Source organism: Muntiacus reevesi, chromosome 2, assembly GCF_963930625.1.
Source record: "Muntiacus reevesi chromosome 2, mMunRee1.1, whole genome shotgun sequence".
Taxonomy (NCBI): domain Eukaryota; kingdom Metazoa; phylum Chordata; class Mammalia; order Artiodactyla; family Cervidae; genus Muntiacus; species Muntiacus reevesi.
In genome coordinates, this window is record NC_089250.1 from 147,042,129 (window position 1) to 147,065,418 (window position 23,290).

Here is a 23,290-nt window from a genome sequence, read left to right on the forward strand (position 1 = left end):
GACACGACTTAGCGACTAAACAGCAGCAGCAGTTTTTAAAGTATTTCCTTGGAAGGAATTCCCTTGAGTCCACTGGTTAAGACTTGGTGCTTTCACTGCCAATGGCCTGGGAATTAAGATCCCATAAAACATGAGGTGAGGCCAAAAAAACAAAAAACTTGGGAAATAATTATTCATTAACTCCCAGAATTTCTAAGTATAGGCACCTAATACAAAGACTCTTTAAACAATAAGAAAGGATGGATTGTTATTTTTAAAGACACATTTTTAAAAGACTGCTTAATAATTTTTCCCTTAAATTTTTATATGTAGGATTAATATTTATAAATACAATGCATTTAGAAAATGATACATTATGTAAAACCACTTAGTTTTGTCTTCATTTCCAAAACTCATATCTAGTCATTTTCTTTTTCCATCTTTAGTTTTATATTCTATTTTGTAGATATGGTATCTTGGCTAAACTCACAAAGTAACTAACCTTAAGTGTAAAAAAGATGCTAAATTAAGTATAACGTTGAAAATTGTTTTGTTTTTTTTTTCATTGAGGGAATAAATGATAATTTCATAAGGAGGAATAGATATAGACTTTAGATGGGAAATTAATGAATTTCATATATGCACATACAGATAGAAGATACAGTCATTTTTAAGTATTTCCAAGATATGAATTAAAAAAAATAAACTCTGGTGAGGAAGCCTAAATTTGAGTATTTTGGACAGATATTAAAAGGACAAAATATATCCAATGGCCATGCTGATACCAGTGATCATAGTTCACTTTACTTTGTCATGACCTCTAAACAGGTATACTTTTTTTTTTTTTCATTTATTTTTATTAATTGGAGGCTAATTACTTTACAACGTAGTAGTGGTTTTTGCCATACATTGACATGCATCAGCCATCGATTTACATGTGTTCCCCATCCCAATCCCCCCTCCCGCCTCCCTCTCCATCCCATCCCTCTGGGTCTTCCCAGCGCACCAGCCCTGAGCACTTGTCTCATGCATCCAACCTGGGCTGGTGATCTATTTCACCCTTGATAGTATACTTGCTTCAATGCTATTCTCTCAGAACATCCCACCCTTTCCTTCTCCCACAGAGTCCAAAAGTCCATTCTGTGCATCTGTGTCTCTTTTTCTGTTTTGCATATAGGGTTATCATTACCATCTTTTTAAATTCCATATATATGCGTTAGTATACTGTATTGGTCTTTATCTTTCTGGCTTACTTCACTTGTATAATGGTCTCCAGTTTCATCCATCTCATTAGAACTGATTCAAATGAATTCTTTTTAATGGCTGAGTAATATTCCATGGTGTGTATGTACCATAGCTTCCTTACCTATTCTTCTGCTGATGGGCATCTAGGTTGCTTCCATGTCCTGGCTATTAGAAACAGTGCTGTGATGAACATTGGGGTGCACGTGTCTCTTTCAGATCTGGTTTCCTCGGTGTGTATACCCAGGAGTGGGATTGCTGGGTCATATGGCAGTTCTATTTCCAGTTTTTTAAGAAATCTCCACACTGTTCTCCATAGTGGCTGTACTAGTTTGCATTCCCACCAACAGTGTAAGAGGGTTCCCTTTTCTTCACACCCTCTCCAGCATTTATTGCTTGTAGACTTTTGGATAGCAGCCATCCTGACTGGCGTGTAATGGTACCTCGTTGTGGTTTTGATTTGCATTTCTCTGATGGGTGATGTGGAGCATCTTTTCATGTGTTTGTTAGCCATCTGTATGTCTTCTTTGGAGAAATGTCTGTTTAGTTCTTTGGCCCATTTTTTGATTGGGTCATTTATTTTTTTGGAATTGAGCTGCAGGAGTTGCTTGTATATTTTTGAGATTAATCCTTTGTTGCTTCATTTGCTATTATTTTCTCCCATTCTGAAGGCTGTCTTTTCACCTTGCTTATAGTTTCCTTTGTTGTGCAAAAGCTTTTAAGTTTCATTAGGTCCCATTTGTTTATTTTTGGTTTTATTTCCAGCATTCTGGGAGGTGGGTCATAGAGGATCCTGCTGTGATTTATGTCGGAGAGTGTTTTGCCTATGTTCTCCTCTAGGAGTTTTATAGTTTCTGGTCTTACGTTTAGATCTTTAATCCATTTTGAGTTTATTTTTATGTATGGTGTTAGAAAGTGTTCTAGTTTCATTCTTTTACAAGTGGCTGACCAGTTTTCCCAGCACCACTTGTTAAAGAGGTTGTCTTTTTTCCATTGTATATCCTTGCCTCCTTTGTTGAAGATAAGGTGTCCATAGGTTCGTGGATTTATCTCTGGGCTTTCTATTCTGTTCCATTGATTTTTATTTCTGTCAGTACCATACTGTCTTGATGACTGTGGCTTTGTAGTAGAGCCTGAAGTCAGGCAGGTTGATTCCTCCAGTTCCATTCTTCTTTCTCAAGATTGCTTTGGCTATTCGAGGTTTTTTGTATTTCCATACAATTTGTGAAATTATTTGTTCTAGTTCTGTGAAAAATACCGTTGGTAGCTTGATAGGGATTGCATTGAGTCTATAGATTGCTTTGGGTAGTATAGACATTTTCACAATATTGATTCTTCCAATCCATGAACACGGTATGTTTCTCCATCTGTTTGTGTCCTCTTTGATTTCTTTCATCAGTGTTTTATAGTTTTCTATGTATAGGTCTTTTGTTTCTTTAGGTAGATATACTCCTAAGTATTTTATTCTTTTTGTTGCAATGGTGAATGGTATTGTTTCCTTAATTTCTCTGTCTGTTTTCTCATTGTTAGTGTATAGGAATGCAAGGGATTTCTGTGTGTTAATTTTATATCCTGCAACATTACTGTACTCATTGACTAGCTCTAGTAATTTTCTGGTAGAGTCTTTAGGGTTTTGTATGTAGAGGATCAGGTCATCTGCAGACAGTGAGAGTTTCACTTCTTCTTTCCCTATCTGGATTCCTTTTATTTCTTTTTCTGCTCTGACTGCTATGGCCAACACTTCCAAAACTATGTTGAATAGCAGTGGTGAGAGTGGGCACCCTTGTCTTGTTTCTGACTTTAAGGGAAATGTTTTCAATTTTTCATCATTGAGGATAATGTTTGCTGTGGGTTTGTCATATATAGCTTTTATTCTATTGAGGTATGTTCCTTCTATTCCTGCTTTCTGGAGAGTTTTTATCATAAATGGATGTTGAATTTTGTCAAAGGCTTTTTCTGCTTCTATTGAGATAATCATATGGATTTTATCTTTCAATTTGTTAATGTGGTGTATTACATTGATTTGCAGATAATAAAGAATCCTTGCATTCCTGGGATAAAGCCCACTTGGTCATGATGTATGATCTTTTTAATATGTTGTTGGATTCTGTTTGCTAGAATTTTGTTAAGGATTTTTGCATCTATGTTTATCAGTGATATTGGCCTGTAGTTTTCTTTTTTTGTGGCATCTTTGTCTGGTTTTGGTATTAGGGTGATGGTGGCCTCATAGAATGAGTTTGGAAGTTTGCCGCCTTCTGCAATTTTCTGGAAGAGTTTGAGTAAGATAGGTGTTAGCTCTAAGCAGGTATACTTTGATATACTACCAAATTTTAATTTTTTTTTCTGAGAAATAAATACAGATACAGGAAACCACGTTAAGAGTTGTGTAGCTTGTTGACTTGTCGCTCTGTACACAATAGCTTTGTAATCACTCCTTAGATAAAGAAATAGAAGCATATCAGGCACCTTAGGAGCTGTATCATGTGACTCATCTCAGCCACTGTCCTTCTCTTATCCACGGGTAACCTGTATACTAACCTGTATAGTAATTACTTCCCTGTGTTTCTTTATGGCTCTATCACCCAATGTTCATCTGTAGACTGTAGCGTTTAGACTTGTCCATGTTTAAAACCTGCTTTTTCTTTTAAGTCTCTTAATTTATGGGTCATACCCCCCAACCCCCTCCCCACCATTCCTTTCTTTTCTTTATGTTTTATCTATGGCATGCATTTTCATGACATGGTTTCTCAAAGATAGAAAATTTTAGTATTACCATGGTTGTGACCCTCCAAAGGTCCAGTGATAGTACATGAACAGATATACAGTATATCTGTGACGTTAAAATTTCATGAGGAGAGAGAGGATTGAGGAAAAATGTCTAAAAAGGCTCTTTAGGAGAGGTGAAAAAAGAAGTTGAGAAATACTCGTCTGTGGGAGCTGAGCTGTTGGACCTGTAGTTTCTCTTATCTTGCATTTTGCTGACTGCATACTCCTGATGAGTTCAGTTAAGTTCCTCTCTATATTTCCCTCAATTTGCAGATAAATCGAAAGACTTTTTGGCAAGAGTCTGCATGGTTTTGTATTCCTTCATTTAGTAGGACATGGTATTTTAAGATCACAGTCAGAGTGTTAGGTATGCTTATAGTTTCTGAACTGGCCTTCATTCTAGGCCTTTCCAAAGGACAGAGCAAGGCTCTCCTGAATTCCCACATATGTCCTATTCAAATTCATATGTTAATTGTCTTCCTTTTTAAGGCCGAATAATATTCTGCCTTATATAATAATATATAATTATATAATAATATATCAGCATATGTATACACCATGTTTGACTTATTCATTCATCCATTGATGGACACTTTGGTTGCTTCCACCTTTGGGCTTCTGTGAATAATGCTGTTATGAACATGGGTGTACAATATCTGTTTTGAGTTCCTGCTTTCATTTCTTTTGGGCAGATACCCAGACTATATGATAATTCTGTGTTAATTTTTTGAGGAACCATCATACCATTTTCCACAGTGGTTGCACCAATTTACATTTCCATAGCAATGCACAGGGGTTCCAATTTTTCCACCTCCTTCCCAGCACTTGTTATTTTCTGTATTTTTGATGATAACCATCCTAATGGATGTGAAGTGATAGTGGGTGTGAATTCGTTGTGTTTATTTGCTCTTGCATTTCTCCTAGTTTAGTCTTTGTTTCTAAAATGATTTTTTATTTCTAATGTCTCTTGTGTTCTGTCACCTCATTCATGAGTTTTAAAATTCTGATATATGTTACTTTTTTATGTCTTATATTTTAAAGTCTTGTAGCTTGTTTTGAAATAGTATAATTTGATCCATTTTTGGTATATGTTTTCTATAAGTGTTCTAAAATCTTATTTGAATACAAGAATATACTTTTGTGTAAAATAATACATGCCATTAAAAATAAGTATATTTTTGAAAATTTAGGATGCTGAAATAGTTTTGTGTTGGTTGGCATTTGAAATAATTGCACTTTATTTCATTAATTCATACATACAGAATATCTTCCATGTCTGTGACATTGTATTAAGTATACACAGTTATAGAACCGTAGTATCCTCAGGAGGCATATATACATTACAATAACCAAATTTTTATTATCAGATCACATTCTTGCAAATGGAAATAAATATGTAAAATTCTATTTTAACAGACCAACATATATCTGCCACGTTATTGTAAGTAGAACTGTAAAGTACTTAATAATGACCTTAATTTCCCCCCTTGCACAAGAATGAAGGTGGCTTCTTGTCCCTCCTTAGTTGATCTCCTGCTCATAAGAGTACTTGGGGAGGTATGACTGTTGGCAGTGGACATTTGTGGTTTAAGTCTGGTTTTGAACCTCCTTTCCCAGTCATGGTCTGAGGGAAGAAAAAGTTAAAAAGTCTGTTAATGGGCTCTCAAAAAAACCCTGAAATGGAGTAAATACTGAGTTGACAATGTGCTTAGTCGCTCAGCCATGTGCAACTCTTTGTGACCCCATGGATGGTAGCCTGCTCCCCTGTCCATGGGGGTTCTCCAGGCAAGAATATTGGAATGGGTTGCCACTCCAGTTCTATTTTGCTTACCCTTTAATAACAGTGGTCTTATTAAAGACTTGATATGCTTTTCCCTTAAGTTGAATATAGCAAACTGCTTAAAAACTATCAGTAATACTTTTGTATGGTTATTTGTTTCAAGCGGATTTTGGAGTATCAGCTAAAAACACAAGGACAATTCAAAGGAGAGATTCCTTTATTGGCACACCCTATTGGTATGTATTCAGTTTTATGGATTTGCTGCATTAGTTATGTCAGCAGTTATTATATGTTAATTTTGTCCACATGTTTGATTATACTGTCTTGTCTTTTATGTGGTTTGTGATCACCATTTTAAGTTAAACATCTTAATTTTCGATTCTCTGTCTTCATAGGATGGCTCCTGAGGTGGTCATGTGTGAAACGTCAAAGGACAGACCCTATGACTACAAAGCTGACGTTTGGTCCCTGGGTATCACTTTAATAGAAATGGCTGAGATAGAACCACCTCATCATGAATTAAACCCAATGAGAGTGCTGCTAAAAATAGCAAAGTCTGAGCCCCCTACATTAGCACAGCCGTCAAAATGGTACAATATTCCTAAACAAGACTTTCTAAGAAGCAAAATTTGAAGCTTTATTCTTCCAGCTTTCCAAGGGTATTTAAACTTAGATACATGGTTGTATGAAATAGAAAACTGATACTGGTGTATTTTTGAGACTTAAGGATCATACAAACTCTTAAAATTAACTTTCCCCATCAGTTTGAAAATAGCAGTGATTGGAGTTCTACATGAAAAAAATATTTTCTGTGAGAAGCTGAGGCATATATGTGATCTTTATTTGTGGAGTTTAATGGAAGAATTTTTGTGATTTTTAGCTTTCTTATGAACATTTGACTGTATCTCAGTGACTTAAAACTATAAGTCTACTTACATATATGTGACTTGTGTTTATAAATGAATGACTTATGAATATTAATATTCTCATGAACTAGTTTTATGTTAAGTTACTACTATTACATACATGATAGAACTTAACCATGGTTTCTCATAGTTTCGGTTTTAATAACAAGAAAATATAATAGAATGTCATTATTAAAATTTTATTTCGAAGGTCTTCAAATTTTAAGGACTTTCTAAAGAAATGCTTGGAAAAGAATGTGGATTCCAGGTGGACTACATCTCAGCTACTGCAGGTAAAATAAGAGTAGTATGACAGTGGCAAACCATATAACTGTTGTAACATCTGTTTAAGATGAATGCAGATTCAGATTCCTTCAATTTTCCTGTGCAAACACAAGATATATTGTAGTAGGTAACATTTACTTTATAAACATGTGCTCCCCTTACTAAGAGGCATTTATTTAGCTTTTAAGTAATTTCTCCTATGCCTTTCTGATTCAGTTTGTGTTTTTTTCATTTTGTTTAGTTATTTCCACTTTGTCAATCACTTCCATTCAGTTTCTCCATTACTGAAAAAAAACAAGCACCTTGGTGACAGGGGCCATGAGCTAATTTTCTTTTTAGTGTCTCTTACAATGAGAGTAAATGTTCAGTAAATATTGCTGACTTTAAGAAAAAATGGTGTTTAAGTGATTGAATAATGTTGCTTTATAGTAGGACTTTAATTTTGTTTGTAATATATGAAATAAAATTTTGTCAAACAGTGGTACAGATAGACAGGTAGAATGACAAATCTTGAAGCAGTTACTGTTAGGTTGAGTTATTGTATAACTCCTCCATTATAGTTTTTCAGGTTGCTATTTGTCTGGAGGGAGAAGCAAGAAAAATTGCCTTTCTGTCTGTACAACACGTATAACCTTGAAATGCATTTTCTCTTGTTTCACTTCCTCCACACTGGAAGGCCTTAGTCTGTGACAAACGCTAAGTGCAGAGTACAGAGATGAATAAAATATCTTCTTACTCTTAAAGACATTAGAACTATGTTAAAAAAAAAAAAAACACAGGTGTTTATAGACACTTTTAACAGAAGTCTAAAGCTTTTTGTAATTATTTTATTGAGGTTTTGTATGAGATGTAAGCATACTATTACTTTTTAAGAACTAGTAATGTATTTCCAACTTGGTTTAATTTTAATTTAGATTTTAGGTTATGAAATTTTCAGACATACAGCAGAGTACATGAAGCTATTACCCAGAAGTAGTGTGTTATCATTTCTGACATATTTCTTTCAGATTCTTAAAAAACATGTGCAGATAGAGTTGCAGGCAGCCCCTATTCCTGTTCAGTTCCCTTCCCTGCCGTCTTATCCCAGATGTACTATCATCTGAAGTTGTTTGTATTTTTCCTATTTACATATCAGTGTTTTTACCACATAATGTGTTTTATATATATATGAAACTCACTCCATAAGCATTTCAGTTGTTACTGAGTGTGCTCTTTTTAATGATCAAACAGCATCCTTTTGTGACTGTTGATTCCAACAAACCAATTCGGGAGTTGATCGCAGAGGCGAAGGCTGAAGTTACAGAAGAAGTTGAAGATGGCAAAGAGGAGGATGATGATGAGGAAACAGAAAATTCTCTGGTCAGTATTTAAAAAGGAAATTGTGTTTTGGTAATTTTTAGAGTTGAGTTTTGAGTTACGATTGCACATATGTCTAAGAATTAATTGATTGGGTGGTTGTTGTTCAGTTGTTAAGTCGTGTCCAACTCTCTGGCAACCCCATGGACTGTAACCCATGAGGCTTCTCTGTCTGGGATTTCCCAGGAAAGAATACTGGAGTGGGTTGCCATCTCCTTCTCCAAGGGTCTTCCTAACCTAGGGATCAAACCTGTGTCTCCTGCATTGGCAGTTGGATTCTTTACTATGGAACTACCAAGGAAGCCCAATTTATTGGGTAGCAATACAAAAACCTTTAATTTAGAGGTGAAGATTTATTAGGTTTGCTCCTTACTTTCAAGTTTGTGCCTTGCTATCCATTTTTGTCATATTTATTATGTGAAGATTTGTCAACTCTTTAAATTATTTTTATAATTTTATCAAATTTTACTGAATAAAAATATTAAATCACTATATATATGAATTCATCATTTATATATATATATACACACATATATATGAAATATTGTTTTGGTCACCATCTTGAAATTACGTTTTTAACACTACAACTGTATAAAATCTTTTTTAGCCAATACCTGCCAGCAAGCGTGCCTCCTCTGACCTGAGTATTGCCAGCTCTGAAGAAGATAAGCTTTCACAAAATGCTTGTATTTTGGAATCTGTCTCAGAAAAAACAGAACGTAATACTTCTGAAGATAAATTTAGCAGTAAAATTCTTACTGAAAAACCCACAGGTGATGAACCTGAAAAGGTTGTGGTGGGTCCTGGTGAACATGTTAATGATTCTCATGTAGAAGCTATGGCTGAACTTCATAATAAAGCAGCAGTAATTGAGGAAAATGGAAGAGAAGAGAAGAGACCCAAGCTTGAAAATCTTCCTGACAGAGAAGACCATGAGGCAGAGGACATTAATTCAGTCAGTGAAGGAAAGGATAATAACATAATGATAACTTCAGAAATAAATACTGAACAGAATCTGAAACCTGAAGAAGAAATAGATCAGGAAAAGCAGCAGATATTTGAAAATAAGTTTATAAAATCTGAAGAAATTGAAGATACCACTGTCCAGGCAATGGATTTAGTTTCTGAAGAGACTGGAGAAAAAGAGGCAGATATTCAGGCAATTGAAAATGAAGTTGAGTTTACAAAGGAAGATACCCAAGAGAAATTGGGAAAAGAGGACAAAACTGAGAAAGATACAATCAGTGATACAAGCAAGGTGATACAAGCAAAGGGTACAAATGAGGCAGAAGATGTTGCTCAGAGGGCAGCTGAGAACAGTGCCGGGGATGCTCAGCGTAGTGATGGGAAAGAAGTGGGTGACGTAGGCCAGACATTAGCGATCAAGTCCACAGAGGGTCCTGAGGCTGGTGGTACTGAGAAAGTTTCTATTGAAGAAAGAGTTGAAACTAATGAGACAGACAAAAAATCTATAGATGGTAAAGGTGAGGAACAACTAATCAGCAGTTCAGAGAAAGCATTGGAGACCAGTGAGGAAGTCAGGACAAATGAAGTTGAGATTACTGAAACAAGTGGCACTGAAGGAACAGAGGTCAGAAGTGTAGTGACTGATACTGACCAGAAAGCTTTAGAAAGGGAAACGCCGGATGTTCATAAAGCCACTACTCAGATGGACACAGAGCAAAAAGAAATTCCATGTGACGTACCAGTTAAAGCAGAACCTCAAGTCACTGCCGCTTCACAGCCCACTGAACCTCAGCCTGTTTCAATACCCAGTATTAATATCAATCCTGAAGATGCAGAAAATAAAGGAGAAATAGGTGCTTTATCAAAAACTGAAACCATGTTACCAGAATCTGAGAATCAAAAGGAAAATGATACTGATTCAGGCACTGGTTCCACTGCTGATAATAGCAGCATTGACTTGAATCTATCCATCTCTAGCTTCCTAAGTAAAACTAAAGACAGTGGATCAATATCTTTACAAGTAAGTGTATATGGGTCCTTGTTTGGATTTTTCTTTGTCATTTTGGCAGTTGAGAGTTTATGTAAAACTGATGACTTTCAAACAAACCAACACTAAATCAGCATAATATTAACCCTGTAAAATTCTTCAGGGCTATGAGAGCAATCAATTAAAAACTAGAGAGATTCTGGATGTAATCGTTAAATTTTTTGGTAGTACCTACCTATTTTTGCCAACTCTATATAAATAGTATAATAAGTTGCTTACTGGAATTTGGGTTTTCCTGCTGCATATCTCTTGGTATAATTTTAGCAAGAATCAATAAAAATGAAAGAATAGAGGGCTTATAAGAATGATCTCTTTTAAAGAATGTTTAAGATTTAAACATCCCTTGATTTACTACTGGCCATGCAGATGACCACTCTTAACTCCTCAGTCATAGCCATTTCTACTGCCATGTAAATCATTGTGGGAAAACCAAACCAAACACTAAAACCCAGAATACTTGGAGCTGTTAGAGCGTAATTGTCCAATCTGAGTGTGCTTATTAAAAAGGTAATCATTAGGGAGAGCTATGTAGAAGTATGGAGTGAGGCCAGAAAATCAGTGTTTGTAACAAAAGATCCCATGGAATTCTGATACAAGTGAGCCATGAACTGCTTAGAGACTCTGGATCGACAGGTAGCAGAAAAGCAGGAACTTAGAACTGACCTTAGGGTAGGACTCCAAGGCATGACTGATCCGCCTGCCTGTGTGCCCCAGATTATTACTACATGTATTGCCTAGATGGTCTTCAGTTTTCAGTTTATTTTGTTTCGGTGCCTGAAATTCCACTTTTCTGAAGTTCATTTATAGACTTAATAGTTACAGTTGGCCTTTCCAAAAAAAAAAAGGCAAATATTTCTGTGAGAATTAAGGTGACATTAATTGTGAATGCGTAGGAACTGAAGAAATGGAAAATGTGGAGGTTCCAGGGAGGTAGCTTAATTTTGGAGCATGCCCAGTTTAGGTTTTAGAAGATGTCTGGATAGGGTGGCCATAGTCCAGGGCTTAGGGGAGAGCAGTGTGAGGATACTGGAAACCTAGAGAGTAGAACAGTAAGAGGGTGAAGACTGCAAAGTGCCAAAGACCAACTTAAAAATTCTAATGCCTTTTAAATGTAGTATTTTCACATTCTCCTTTTGATCCCTCTGCTTTCTAACCATTTCCACCTATCACAACTAAGTAATTATCTGTTCTCAGTATTTACATGTGTGCCAAGATGTGTTTATAGCAGTGTTACATACTTCTGTTATTTCTCTTTGCTTTTAAAAAACATTTGGATACCAGTTGAGGAATGAAGAGTTTGGTCTTAATAAAGAGTTTCAGGCAGTAGCTAGCTGGCAGATCTGGTACTTTGGGTGGTGTGGTGGAGGTGCTTTCTTTCTAGTAACTCTAAAATCACTCCTCCACCTCTGACCCTGAAATGAAGGAGGGCTGGTGATATTATTGTTGTTGATTAAATGAATTTTGACTCTCAGTTGTGGCAGTGTTTTAAGGTTATCTGAGAGCCTTTTCAAAATAAAAGCCTCAGCCTTTTGAGACTTGCTCATTGAGATTCTTTTGAGGGATGTGCCCCAGAAAATCATTTTTAATGGCTTTGTAAGTGTTTCTGAAACAGAAAAACAAAGGTGTCTGAGAACCTATAAGGTAAAAAGAGGAAGAAAGGATGGTTAACATGTAAAGATTGTACTAATTACTCATTTTTGTGAATTGGTCATTACCACTTGTGCCTAATTGTGATGTGGTATCATAAAAATTATACATGCATATTGTCAAAATGCATAATTTCACTTGAAAAAGATTGATTTCGTCTGTAAAGTGTGAAAATCAGATGAGGTGTATTTGGTATAGTTGGTTTCAGAGATGTCTTACTGCTTTCTGTTCAGCTTTGTGTGTGTAGTCTTTTTTTTTTTCCCATTGATTTTTATTAGTTGGAGGCTAATTACTTTGCAATGTTGTAGTGGTTTTTGCCATACATTGACGTGCATCAGCCATGGATTTACATGTGTTCCCCATCCCAGTCCCCCCTCCCGCCTCCCTCTCCATCCCATCCCTCTGGGTCTTCCCAGTGCACCAGCCCTGAGCACTTGTCTCATGCATCCAACCTGGGCTGGTGATCTATTTCACCCTTGATAGTATACTTGCTTCAGTGCTATTCTCTCAGAACATCCCACCGTCGCCTTCTCCCACAGAGTCCAAAAGTCCATTCTGTACATCTGTGTCTCTTTTTCCATTTTGCATATAGGGTTATCATTACCATCTTTTTAAATTCCATATATATGCGTTAGTATACTGTATTGGTCTTTATCTTTCTGGCTTACTTCACTCTGTATAATGGCCTCCAGTTTCGACCATCTCATTAGAACTGATTCAGATGAATTCTTTTTAATGGCTGAGTAATATTCCATGGTGTGTATGTACCACAGCTTCCTTATCCATTCATCTGCTGATGGGCATCTAGGTTGCTTCCATGTCCTGGCTATTAGAAACAGTGCTGCGATGAACATTGGGGTGCACGTGTCTCTTTCAGATCTGGTTTCCTCGGTGTGTATACCCAGGAGTGGGATTGCTGGGTCATATGGCAGTTCTATTTCCAGTTTTTTAAGGAATCTCCACACTGTTCTCCACACTAGTTTGCACTCCCACCAACAGTGTAAGAGGGTTCCCTTTTCTCCACACCCTCTCCAGCATTTATTGCTTGTAGACTTGGATAGCAGCCATCCTGACTGGTGTGTAATGGTACCTTGTTGTGGTTTTGATTTGCATTTCTCTGATTATGAGTGATGTTGAGCATCTTTTCATGTGTTTGTTAGCCATCTGTATGTCTTCTTTGGAGAAATGTCTGTTTAGTTCTTTGGCCCATTTTTTGATTGGGTCATTTATTTTTTTGGAATTGAGCTGCAGGAGTTGCTTGTTTATTTTTGAGATTAATCCTTTGTCTGTTGCTTCGTTTGCTATTATTTTCTCCCATTCTGAAGGCTGCCTTTTCACCTTGCTTATAGTTTCCTTTGTTGTGCAAAAGCTTTTAAGTTTCATTAGGTCCCATTTGTTTATTTTTGCTTTTATTTCCAGTATTCTGGGAGGTGGGTCATAGAGGATCCTGCTGTGATTTATGTCAGAGAGTGTTTGCCTATGTTCTCCTCTAGGAGTTTTATAGTTTCTGGTCTTACATTTAGATCTTTAATCCATTTAATCCATTTTTGTGTATGGTGTTAGAAAGTGTTCTAGTTTCATTCTTTTACAAGTGGCTGATCAGTTTTCCCAGCATCACTTGTTGAAGAGATTGTCTTTTTTCCATTGTATATCCTTGCCTCCTTTGTTGAAGATAAGGTGTCCATAGGTATGTGGATTTATCTCTGGGCTTTCTATTCTGTTCCATTGATCTATATTTCTGTCAATACCATGCTGTCTTGATGATTGTGGCTTTGTAGTAGAGTCTGAAGTCAGGCAGGTTGATTCCTCCAGTTCCATTCTTCTTTCTCAAGATTGCTTTGGCTATTCGAGGTTTTTTGTATTTCCATACAATTTGTGAAATTATTTGTTCTAGTTCTGTGAAGATTACCATTGGTAGCTTAATAGAGATTGGATTGAATCTATATGTATGTGTAGTCTTCATAGCAGTTAGTTCCGTTTCTTGTTTTTGTTTTTTTAAGAATATGTTTTCCTTCTCTAGTATTCCCCATGTAAGGCCTAACTAAAATAAAATCTTCCTCAGGAAACAAGAAGACAAAAGAAAACATTGAAGAAAACACGCAAATTTGTTGTTGATGGTGTAGAAGTAAGTGTAACAACATCAAAGATAGTTACTGATAGTGACTCCAAAACCGAAGAATTGAGGTTTCTTAGGTGAGTAGAGAAACAACATGATTTCATCTGGTTTTGTGACTTCTCAGGTCTCTGCAGAGTCTGAAGAATAGAGAAACGAGTAGTCTTGGTTAGTTTTGGGTTATTGTTTTATTACTTTTCCATTGGAAGAAAATGTTAGTTTTCAAGTTTCTTCTTGTAAAGCATTAGCTCAATGGTGTAATTTTTACTCCTCTTTTTCTATTGTCACTATTAAATTTTATCAGACGTCAGGAACTTCGGGAATTAAGATTTCTTCAAAAAGAAGAACAAAGAGCCCAACAGCAGCTCAATGGCAAACTGCAGCAACAGCGAGAGCAAATTTTCCGACGTTTTGAGCAGGAGATGATGGTAAAGTCTTGGTATTTTGTACCATTTTGTTCATAAAGAAATTTACTGCTTAAAAAATTCACTGCTGAAAGATTTTAGAACGTTTTCTCTGTTTACTAGATTTCTCTGGCTTTGTGATATGTTTTTGGCCTTTGTCTCTTTGGTGTTCTAGATGTTTTCTTTTTCTTTTCTTCCTGTTTTTGGCTGTTTGCCTGACAGCGTGTTGGGTGTTTTCATTTTTCTTGATTAAGATCTGTCACGAAAACCTGGAATCATGAAGCTAATAGATGGTTTGCAAATTTCTGTAGCTAGACAACTTTTTATTGCTAAAATTTTACCTCTCAGAATCCAAGATTTTAAGCTACTCTAGAGCAGTTGTCTTCAAAATTGGTTGAGTGTTAGAACTTCTTGGGGGATTTTTCAAAATATGCTTACTTCTCTGGCTACTACAGTTAAGCTTCCACATCCCTTTTCTCAGCTGCTAGAGAAGTTAGTGCTGACTTGTCAAGGGTAATTGTCACTGAGTCTTTAAATTTTTACTTTGTGTCCAAAGTTGGGAAAGGAATTGTTAATGTGATATAAAATTTCAATAACTTATGTTGAACATCTAGCTTAATGTAGGTTAGAAAAAAGAATCATTTGAAATGTTATAGGATTCATGATTGATTATAGTTCTTATGTTTTATAATTTTAAGTGGTAAGGATTGTTTTGTGTGAAGTTTCGCAGTGCTGATTTCATTTGTTGGGTCCTAACTGAGAATTCCTAAGGAAATAATGAGCTTTTGTTTTCATTGAGTATTTTTACAGTATATTCTGTTTTTTCAGGAGCTTACAAAAATTGTGTTTCTCCTCTCCCTATATTTTCCAAAATATTTTGCTTTTTATTTATTTATTTATTTTTTAAATTTTATTTTATTAGTTGGAGGCTAATTATTTCACAACATTTCAGTGGGTTTTGTCATACATTGACATGAATCAGCCATGGAGTTACATGTATTCCCCATCCCGATCCCCCCTCCCACCTCCCTCTCTACCCGACTCCTCTGGGTCTTCCCAGTGCACCAGGCCCGAGCACTTGTCTCATGCATCTCACCTGGGCTGGTGATCTGTTTCACCATAGATAATATACATGCTGTTCTTTCGAAACATCCCACCCTCACCTTCTCCCACAGAGTTCAAAAGTCTGTTCTGTACTTCTGTGTCTCTTTTTCTGTTTTGCATATAGGGTTATCGTTACCATCTTTCTAAATTCCATATATATGTGTTAGTATGCTGTAATGTTCTTATTTTGCTTTAATTTTTCAAAAGAAAACAGTTTACAAATAAGTACCTATGTCTAAAATTGCAGTGTTATTCAAGTATTATATAAACAGGAATCTTTTGTTGAGAGAATAACTTTAAAATTCTAAAAGGTTTGTTTCAGTGAAATAGGATGTTTATTTTAAGACTCTTGATGAGAAAGAGTAAGTCTGAAAATGACAAGTAATGGTATGTTTTTAAAATAGACTTCAAATATGACCTTTGATATATCAAAAATCGTATAGGAAAAATATTGAAATTTTTCTTACTTTAGTATTTCATAGCAATTGGATATTCTTCTGGATATAATTTTTGAGTATTCTATACTTACATAATAGAAAAAAGTATTTTCCTTATTAGAAAAAAATGAAAATGCTCATCTTTTTGGAAAATTCTAAAAACATATTTTAGTGAATTTGACTTGTTCAGTATTACAGAGGGTACATATTTTATCACTAAGTTTAAATGCCAGTTATCAATATGTGCTCTTAGTAAACATTTTCAGTATAATAAGTTGATAGGAGCGTTAATGTTAAATGATCTTGAACTACATCATTTTACAGAGCAAGAAACGACAGTATGATCAGGAGATTGAAAATCTAGAAAAACAGCAGAAACAGACTATTGAACGTCTAGAACAGGAACACACAAATCGCTTACGAGATGAAGCCAAACGCATTAAAGGTGAACAAGAAAAAGAGTTGTCCAAATTTCAGAATATGTTAAAGAACCGAAAGAAGGAGGTAAGTGTAACTACCCTTTTCAGTGTACACGTGTTTAAGGAATAAAGAATAATACTTGTTAGTTAAGTGGCACTCATTCTTTTTTTTTTTCAGTCTTCCCAGCAGTCATGTAGGGTAGCAGTAAGGCCAGATGTTACCTAACTTTACTGCCAAGAAAACTGGAGTAGAAAAGGTTTTAATGACCTTTTCAAGTTCACAAACACACGTTAAATATCCAGCTAACCCTTGAATCAAGACTTCAAATTGAGTCTAATCCATTTTCTGTTTAACCTCTCATTCCTCCTTTATTAATGCAACATTTAAGTCCTGACATAGTGATGTTTTTTCAAGAAAACATGCTATGATCTATTTGCAGGTGGCAACAATATTTCAATTTAGTATTTATTTGCAGTATTTAATTCATGCTTAAAAATTATTTTTTCCTGATTATCTTGAGTACCTTTCTCAGATACTGTGTCCAAACAAAAGCTGAATAACCTGAAATTTGAAATAATATCTCCAAGTTTATCAAATTGTGAGATACTTTGAAGAATCACAGGTGGAAAATATCTGTAAAGTCATTTGACTAGAATGAATTTTTTCATTTTTCCTGAAACTGTTCTATATTGTCATAGAATCTGTTGTATGATATTATTTACTATGAAAGATCGTCATTGTTTCAGAAAGAGGATTTACATATTGTATTAGTGTGTCTTTTTCTTCCCCAATTAAAATAAAACTAAGAGAACTTGTACATATTAGCAGTTTTGAGAGATAATTTTATAATTTATTTTGTTCCTTTAGTGTAGGAGAATTTATCTTTTAATGATATAAAAGACCCCTTGGACAATATGATCAGATTAATTAGTTTTGGAGCAAACTAACATCAGCCAAACTAGTGAATACATTTTCATTTTTGTTGCATATCCCCAATACTCAGATTCATTGATTTTAACAATGAAATGCAGAAAATGGAATATCATATTGCTGAACTTCAGTATCTGGTTTTAAAAGGATAGAATCAAATATTAATAGTACATTCTTTGATTTTTCTAGGTAAAGATGAGTGAAATGATATATAGCCATTTGATGTGGCTTCCATTTCTAAAAATTACTGTTTTGTTACTGTTTATTTTATTTCATATAGGATTGCTTTATATACCATGATGTATGACTTTACTGAGACCAAATGTTAATATTTCTTGAAACCATGTATAGATGGATAGTTTTTATTAAAAGGTTGTTTTCTAATATCAGATTAAATTTTAAAAATTTTGTAGGTAAATATATGATTTAATTTTAGAGATAAAAATGTTTCTAGTTATTGTTACTGTTTTGGAGTAGGAGAGGTTTAGCCATCGAACGTGTTTGAGATGGTGACATGCATATTTTAAATAATTATGTATTTTTTTCCTTGTTGCTAAACTTCTTGCATTTGGGGAGTCTCTTCTTTTTAATGGTGATTTGGTTTCATGAGAGATTACTGATGGAAAATTTTAAATACACTTGTTAAATCAAAATCAGTCTCTTTCACAGACCATAAATGGCATGTGGTGATTTGGAATCTGGTTGCTTTTGGTGCTTCTACTTATAAACACATAACTGTCTTTCATAGTTGGATTACAGATTTGTTCTTAGGTGGAATACACATCTCGGATTTTGAAGTGATTAAAAGAAGGAGCTCTAAAATACACTTTATTTTATAATATACTTTATCTGGTATAATAAATCATAGCATACTAAACTTATTTTTTGAGGGCTTATATTACAGATTTTAAAGTTGACAATTGATTTTGGCTTAATTTATCAGCAAAGTAGAATGTTATTCTAATTTGACCCCAGAGTTGTCAAATATGTTCATTTTTATTACACCATTTATAAAATGGTGTTTTATAAAAAAAGAAAACTTAAGTGTTCATTTATTTCTCCTTTGTGTTATTCTAAGGCTTATCATTGTTTTTCTTTTGTTCTCATTAAGTGGATTTCATTTAGAATTATCTCACTGGTTTTATCAAGCCAATCATGAAATGTTGCAGTTTTATAAATGAATGGCGTTAGTTTTTCTTATATCCAGTATATCAAACAGTGTCAATAGATAATGTCAATAGATACGTCTATAATTTTATGATCTTTCAAGGTCAGTTGGGTTTATCACCTTTAGTTCAGCATCAGTGCTGCAAGTAATTCTTTACTGATCACCTTTGAATCTAAAGAAAGAATGATATGTAGGGATAATTAAGCAGCTAATTAACCTTTATATGGTGTAATGTCCCTTTCTGCACTATGATTAAGCATGTTCTATCCTTTCATTCTTTTTCTTCAAACTAACACCTGTGCTAATGCATGTTGAAAGGAACTTTTTAACAGCTTTATCTGACTTGTAGCTTGTCTGCTCACATAAATGCTTGCTGTGGAGAAAGTATTTTTCCCCACCTCCTGCATGCTTATACACTGTAGGTTATAAATGAAGTGGAGAGAGCACCCAAAGAGCTGAGAAAAGAGCTCATGAAACGCAGGAAAGAGGAGCTTGCACAAAGCCAGCATGCTCAGGTAACAGCAGCAGCTTAATGCTACTAAAAACAGAAAGCGGCATTATTCTCACAGCTCAATAAACCATGGTTAAAAGGATAAATTCTGTACTTACTATATGATGTTGACATCTCCTCAAAGGGTCGCAGTGCATTCTTTATGTAGTAGTAAATTCACACTAATGGTGACATTTAAGTTGCTAATATGAAACTAAGTGAAATGTTTGGAAAGCTGACTGCAGATGAAATAAACGTGTATGTTAATGTATAATCCACTGTATTCTTATTTTAATCATGATGGAAGCTTACATTTTTAAGTGGTAATGTCAATGTTTGATAGAAGACTTTTAGGACAGAAAAATATAGAGGGTGAGTATATAAGCTTTGTGCATACAAAAAGAATGCATATTACAAGGCCATTAATTTGGGAATTCCCTGTTGGCCTAGTGGTTAGGATTCTGGGCTTTCACTACTATGTCCTGGGTTCAATCTCTGGTCAGGGAAATAAGACTCCACAAGCTGGTAAATGATAATGTTAAATGGTAGATCAAACATTTATTACTGTTAAACTCAATAATATAAGCTACTTAAAACCATATTTTGAATATTAAGTATGTTCTTTTTGATTCAGAATCTAGCAGTTACAAAAATAGACAGTTGTCACCTAAGTAAACTTGATTTTAGGTTATGATAAGGCTGAGCCTGTTAATGGGTGAATTCTTTATAAAACTAGGTAAATTGGTATTTTCAACAGAGTTTTCTAGAATTACCTCACATTACTCTAGGAGGTCTTTTATACTTGGGATCATCTTTCTTTTAATTAAGTTTGTACTCAGCCTGGAGGCAACGAGAGAAATGAGCTCAGTTTGTAGTTACAAATGTTAATGAAAGGGAGAAGAGACATGGATTATTTATTATTTGTGCTTTAAATTACCTTTTTAATGTGGGCCTTTATGTAATTTAAAAAGTTGGTTCCCAGCCTTTTGAATTTTATAGATTCATGAAAAGGAATATAGAAACCAACAGAAACATTTGGGGACCGTGAGCAGTGCATTGCCATTAAGGTTTTTTTTGTTTTTTGTCAGGGCAGTTTATTTGAAAGTGTCATTTACTTGTCACCATCTTTTCAAACAAGGAGTTATTTTAACACCATGAAAAATAAGAAATATATCTTGAAATTTAAAAATTTTAACCAAACTCGTCTATTTAAATAAATTTAGCTTTTTTTTTTTTCTTTTGAGTCACAATTTTGTCTTGGCCCGGCATGGGGAGTTACTCCCGGCACACCTCTTTTTATTGTCCTTTGCTGCTCTGTGCTTTTGCAGTATTGCGTCTCCCCCCCGCCCCCAAATTGAAGGTTAGTGCAACCCTGCATCAGGCAAGTCTGTCAGCACCATTTTTCCAACAGTATTTGCTCGCTTCATGTCTCTGTGTTACCTTTTGGTAATGCTCACAGTATTATTTTTATTGTATTTGTTATGGTGATCTCTGATCTAAAATCTTTGATGTTACTACTACAACTTACTGAAGGGTCAGGTAATGGTCAGCATTTTCAGCAATACACTACTTTCTAATTCAGATATGTATGTTGTTTTTTTCAGACAAAGCTATTGCATACTTTATTTAATAGAATACAATATAGCATAAACATAACTTACGAATTTGGGAAACCAAATGATTCGTGTGTTTTGCTTTATTGCATGGACTAGAGCTGAACCTACACTATCTCCAAGGCATGCCTGTCGTTAAGGTGATGCTAGCAGACACAGGGTTCCTCTGTGTCACAGACTGATTTCACCTGTATGAACTCGTGTAACCTCACAACAGAGGAGGTAGTTACTCATATGTTCCTCATTCTACAGATGAGGGAACGAAAACACAGGAGGTTGAGTGACTCTCCAAGCTCACACATTTGGTTAATGGTGGAGCTGGAATTCTCATCTAGGCAGGTTTGCCTCCATGCATCACACACTGAACCACCATGTCATCCTGCCTCATATGTAAGCTACCTGATCTGTGCCGAGTCTGAACTCTCACTGGCTTGGCCCAGTGGTTGTTAGCCCTGTCTTACTGATAGCTGAAGAGGAACACATCTATTTTTGGATAATTCTGATATCACACCAGATAACAATAATTTGGTTTTCCCTTGTAAAGGGATATGGAGTTTAATTCCAGAAGGCAATATGTCAGACTCTATAGAATGGAAAGTAAGAATTTAGTGTTGAATGAATCAGGTGATCCAGTGCTTTAATAGTGCTTTAATAAAACTTTGTAGATGATTTTTCATACAGTGTGAGATGCTAGCCTGTATTTTCGACTAAAGCTAAAATCAGTAGTAAATTTCTTTCTGTAAATTTAATGACAAATTTAGTAATTAACTGATTTCAAAAGTATTTATCTTTAGCTACTGCTTTTGATGAAGATGCTAACACTTGATAACTTTAGAGTCTAATATTTTAGACTTTTTAAAGACTATGCGTAATAACCATATAGACATGAAACTAGAATTTATTTGATAATCTAGTCCAGTGGTTTTCAGACTGTACTCCTAGGAGCTGTTGAGTTTGGAAGAAGCACATTGAGAATTCTTCAGAAGTGAGAACAGTAGAGCTCTGTACCCCTACTTCCAGAGCACTACCACTTTTCATCTGTTTTATAAACAGACTTTTTTGGCGAGATTTTTTTAAAAGAGTTCAGCTGGTTTAAAAAGCAACAGCAGCAAACTGGAGGTTGGAAACCACTGATCTAGTTCAAATCCTTCATTCTGTAGGCCCTTTTGTTAACTGACCAGTTCCAGGCCTCAGGAAGCTCAGCGTTTGTATAATCATTCTTTCCATTTACAAAGTCATTCAGCTCTGTTCTCACCTGGGAGGCGCGTTGTATTCTGATCCACAGGGTGTTGCTCAGGTCATGATTCAGTCTTTTCAGTTGTCATCTTGTGCAGTCTTCAACGCCCAAATGCAGGACGTAAGTCCCCCGTGCCTTAATGGAGGATGCCTTCTGTTTTACCTGCTTTTCTTTGGCTCACATGTGCCTTTTCACTGTTAGTTTCATTTGTTATAAATCTAGAAGATTGATAAATGACAATGTCAATAGTAATAACCCGACATGAACTTTATAGTACAGTATTCTTTGAAGAGTTTTCACATTTAATTCTCACTGCCAACCCCCTAATATGGGGGTGGAATGTACCCATTTTACAGATGAAGAAATCGAAGCACAGAAGACTAAGTGATTTGCCTAAAGTTGCAAAAGAGATTAGTGGTAGAGCTGTAACTAGAACACTTCTACTATAGTGTTCTTTTTTCTGTCTTCTCCACCACAGATTTTAATCTGAGATTTTCATATTTTTTCAAGAAATGTCTTCCCAATAGTTTTTTCTGTGTTTTTGCACATGTGAGAAATTGAATGAATGCTGTGATTAGATCTTCGTGTGAAGTGACGTTTTGATTGCTTATATGTTTATGTAGATGTTTTAATTATGGATATGGTCAGAAAAGCCATGTTAAAAGTGGTGATTTCAGTTCCATTTAGTTTTTATTATTCAAATTGTCCCATTATGAATAGTGGGTTGCTATTCTCCATGTTGTAGTTTTAAATTAAGTGTGGAATTCCAAGCTGTATTCTTTCTCACAGTTTCTATGGGGAAATGAGTAGCTTATTTAACACTATAATTTTTGTTTGTGATGTTTGGTATACACAACTGGAATAGATAGAATACAGCTTGATTTCAACCCCTTCTTACCCCTCTCCTGAAATTACTTATTTATCTTTATTATTGACACCCATTGGACTCTATTGTTTTCTTAAAGAGTAAGCAAAATGTTATTTTATGATGAGAGGGAGGAATTAATGAATTGCAAACACTTTTCTGATCATTACCATTGTACACTTTTGTTTTAAGTTAAAATGATCAAATTCTGTATTCAAATAGTCCCACATATCAAAATTTTTCCTTATAGTTTCCTAGAACCCAAAGCTGTATTTTTAACGTTTACAGTTATTGGCCTAACAAGATTCCGTATCAGAATTAAAACTTGTACATTTAAAGGGCACTCATTTTACAATTTATGTGTCCATTTTGAAATTGTTACGCTAGTGATCGAATTGATCTGTTGTTATTTTATTAAAGTGAATGTAGTTTGTGCAGTCTTTTTGGAATGTAAGATCACTTTTCTTTTAGATCCTAAGTAATTTCTAATTACAGCTTCCACTGTGAATGTATTATATTCGGGTTTTGAAGTTAG

The 23,290-nt window shown here is 35.1% G+C and overlaps 1 protein-coding gene across 2 annotated transcripts in view; it reads left to right on the forward strand.

The window, feature by feature from the left end:
• Positions 1-23,290, forward strand: part of SLK (STE20 like kinase) — a 59,700-nt gene that overhangs the window by 22,792 nt on the left and 13,618 nt on the right. The window contains exons 5-13 of one of the 2 annotated variants that reach the window (XM_065923268.1): positions 5,931-6,003; positions 6,163-6,357; positions 6,884-6,965; positions 8,188-8,316; positions 8,921-10,300; positions 14,037-14,167; positions 14,392-14,515; positions 16,357-16,536; positions 18,973-19,065. In XM_065923268.1, the coding sequence (XP_065779340.1) occupies positions 5,931-6,003; positions 6,163-6,357; positions 6,884-6,965; positions 8,188-8,316; positions 8,921-10,300; positions 14,037-14,167; positions 14,392-14,515; positions 16,357-16,536; positions 18,973-19,065 (2,387 nt within the window). The remainder of the gene's footprint in view (positions 1-5,930; positions 6,004-6,162; positions 6,358-6,883; positions 6,966-8,187; positions 8,317-8,920; positions 10,301-14,036; positions 14,168-14,391; positions 14,516-16,356; positions 16,537-18,972; positions 19,066-23,290) is intronic. The other variant, XM_065923269.1, reaches the window with a different exon arrangement.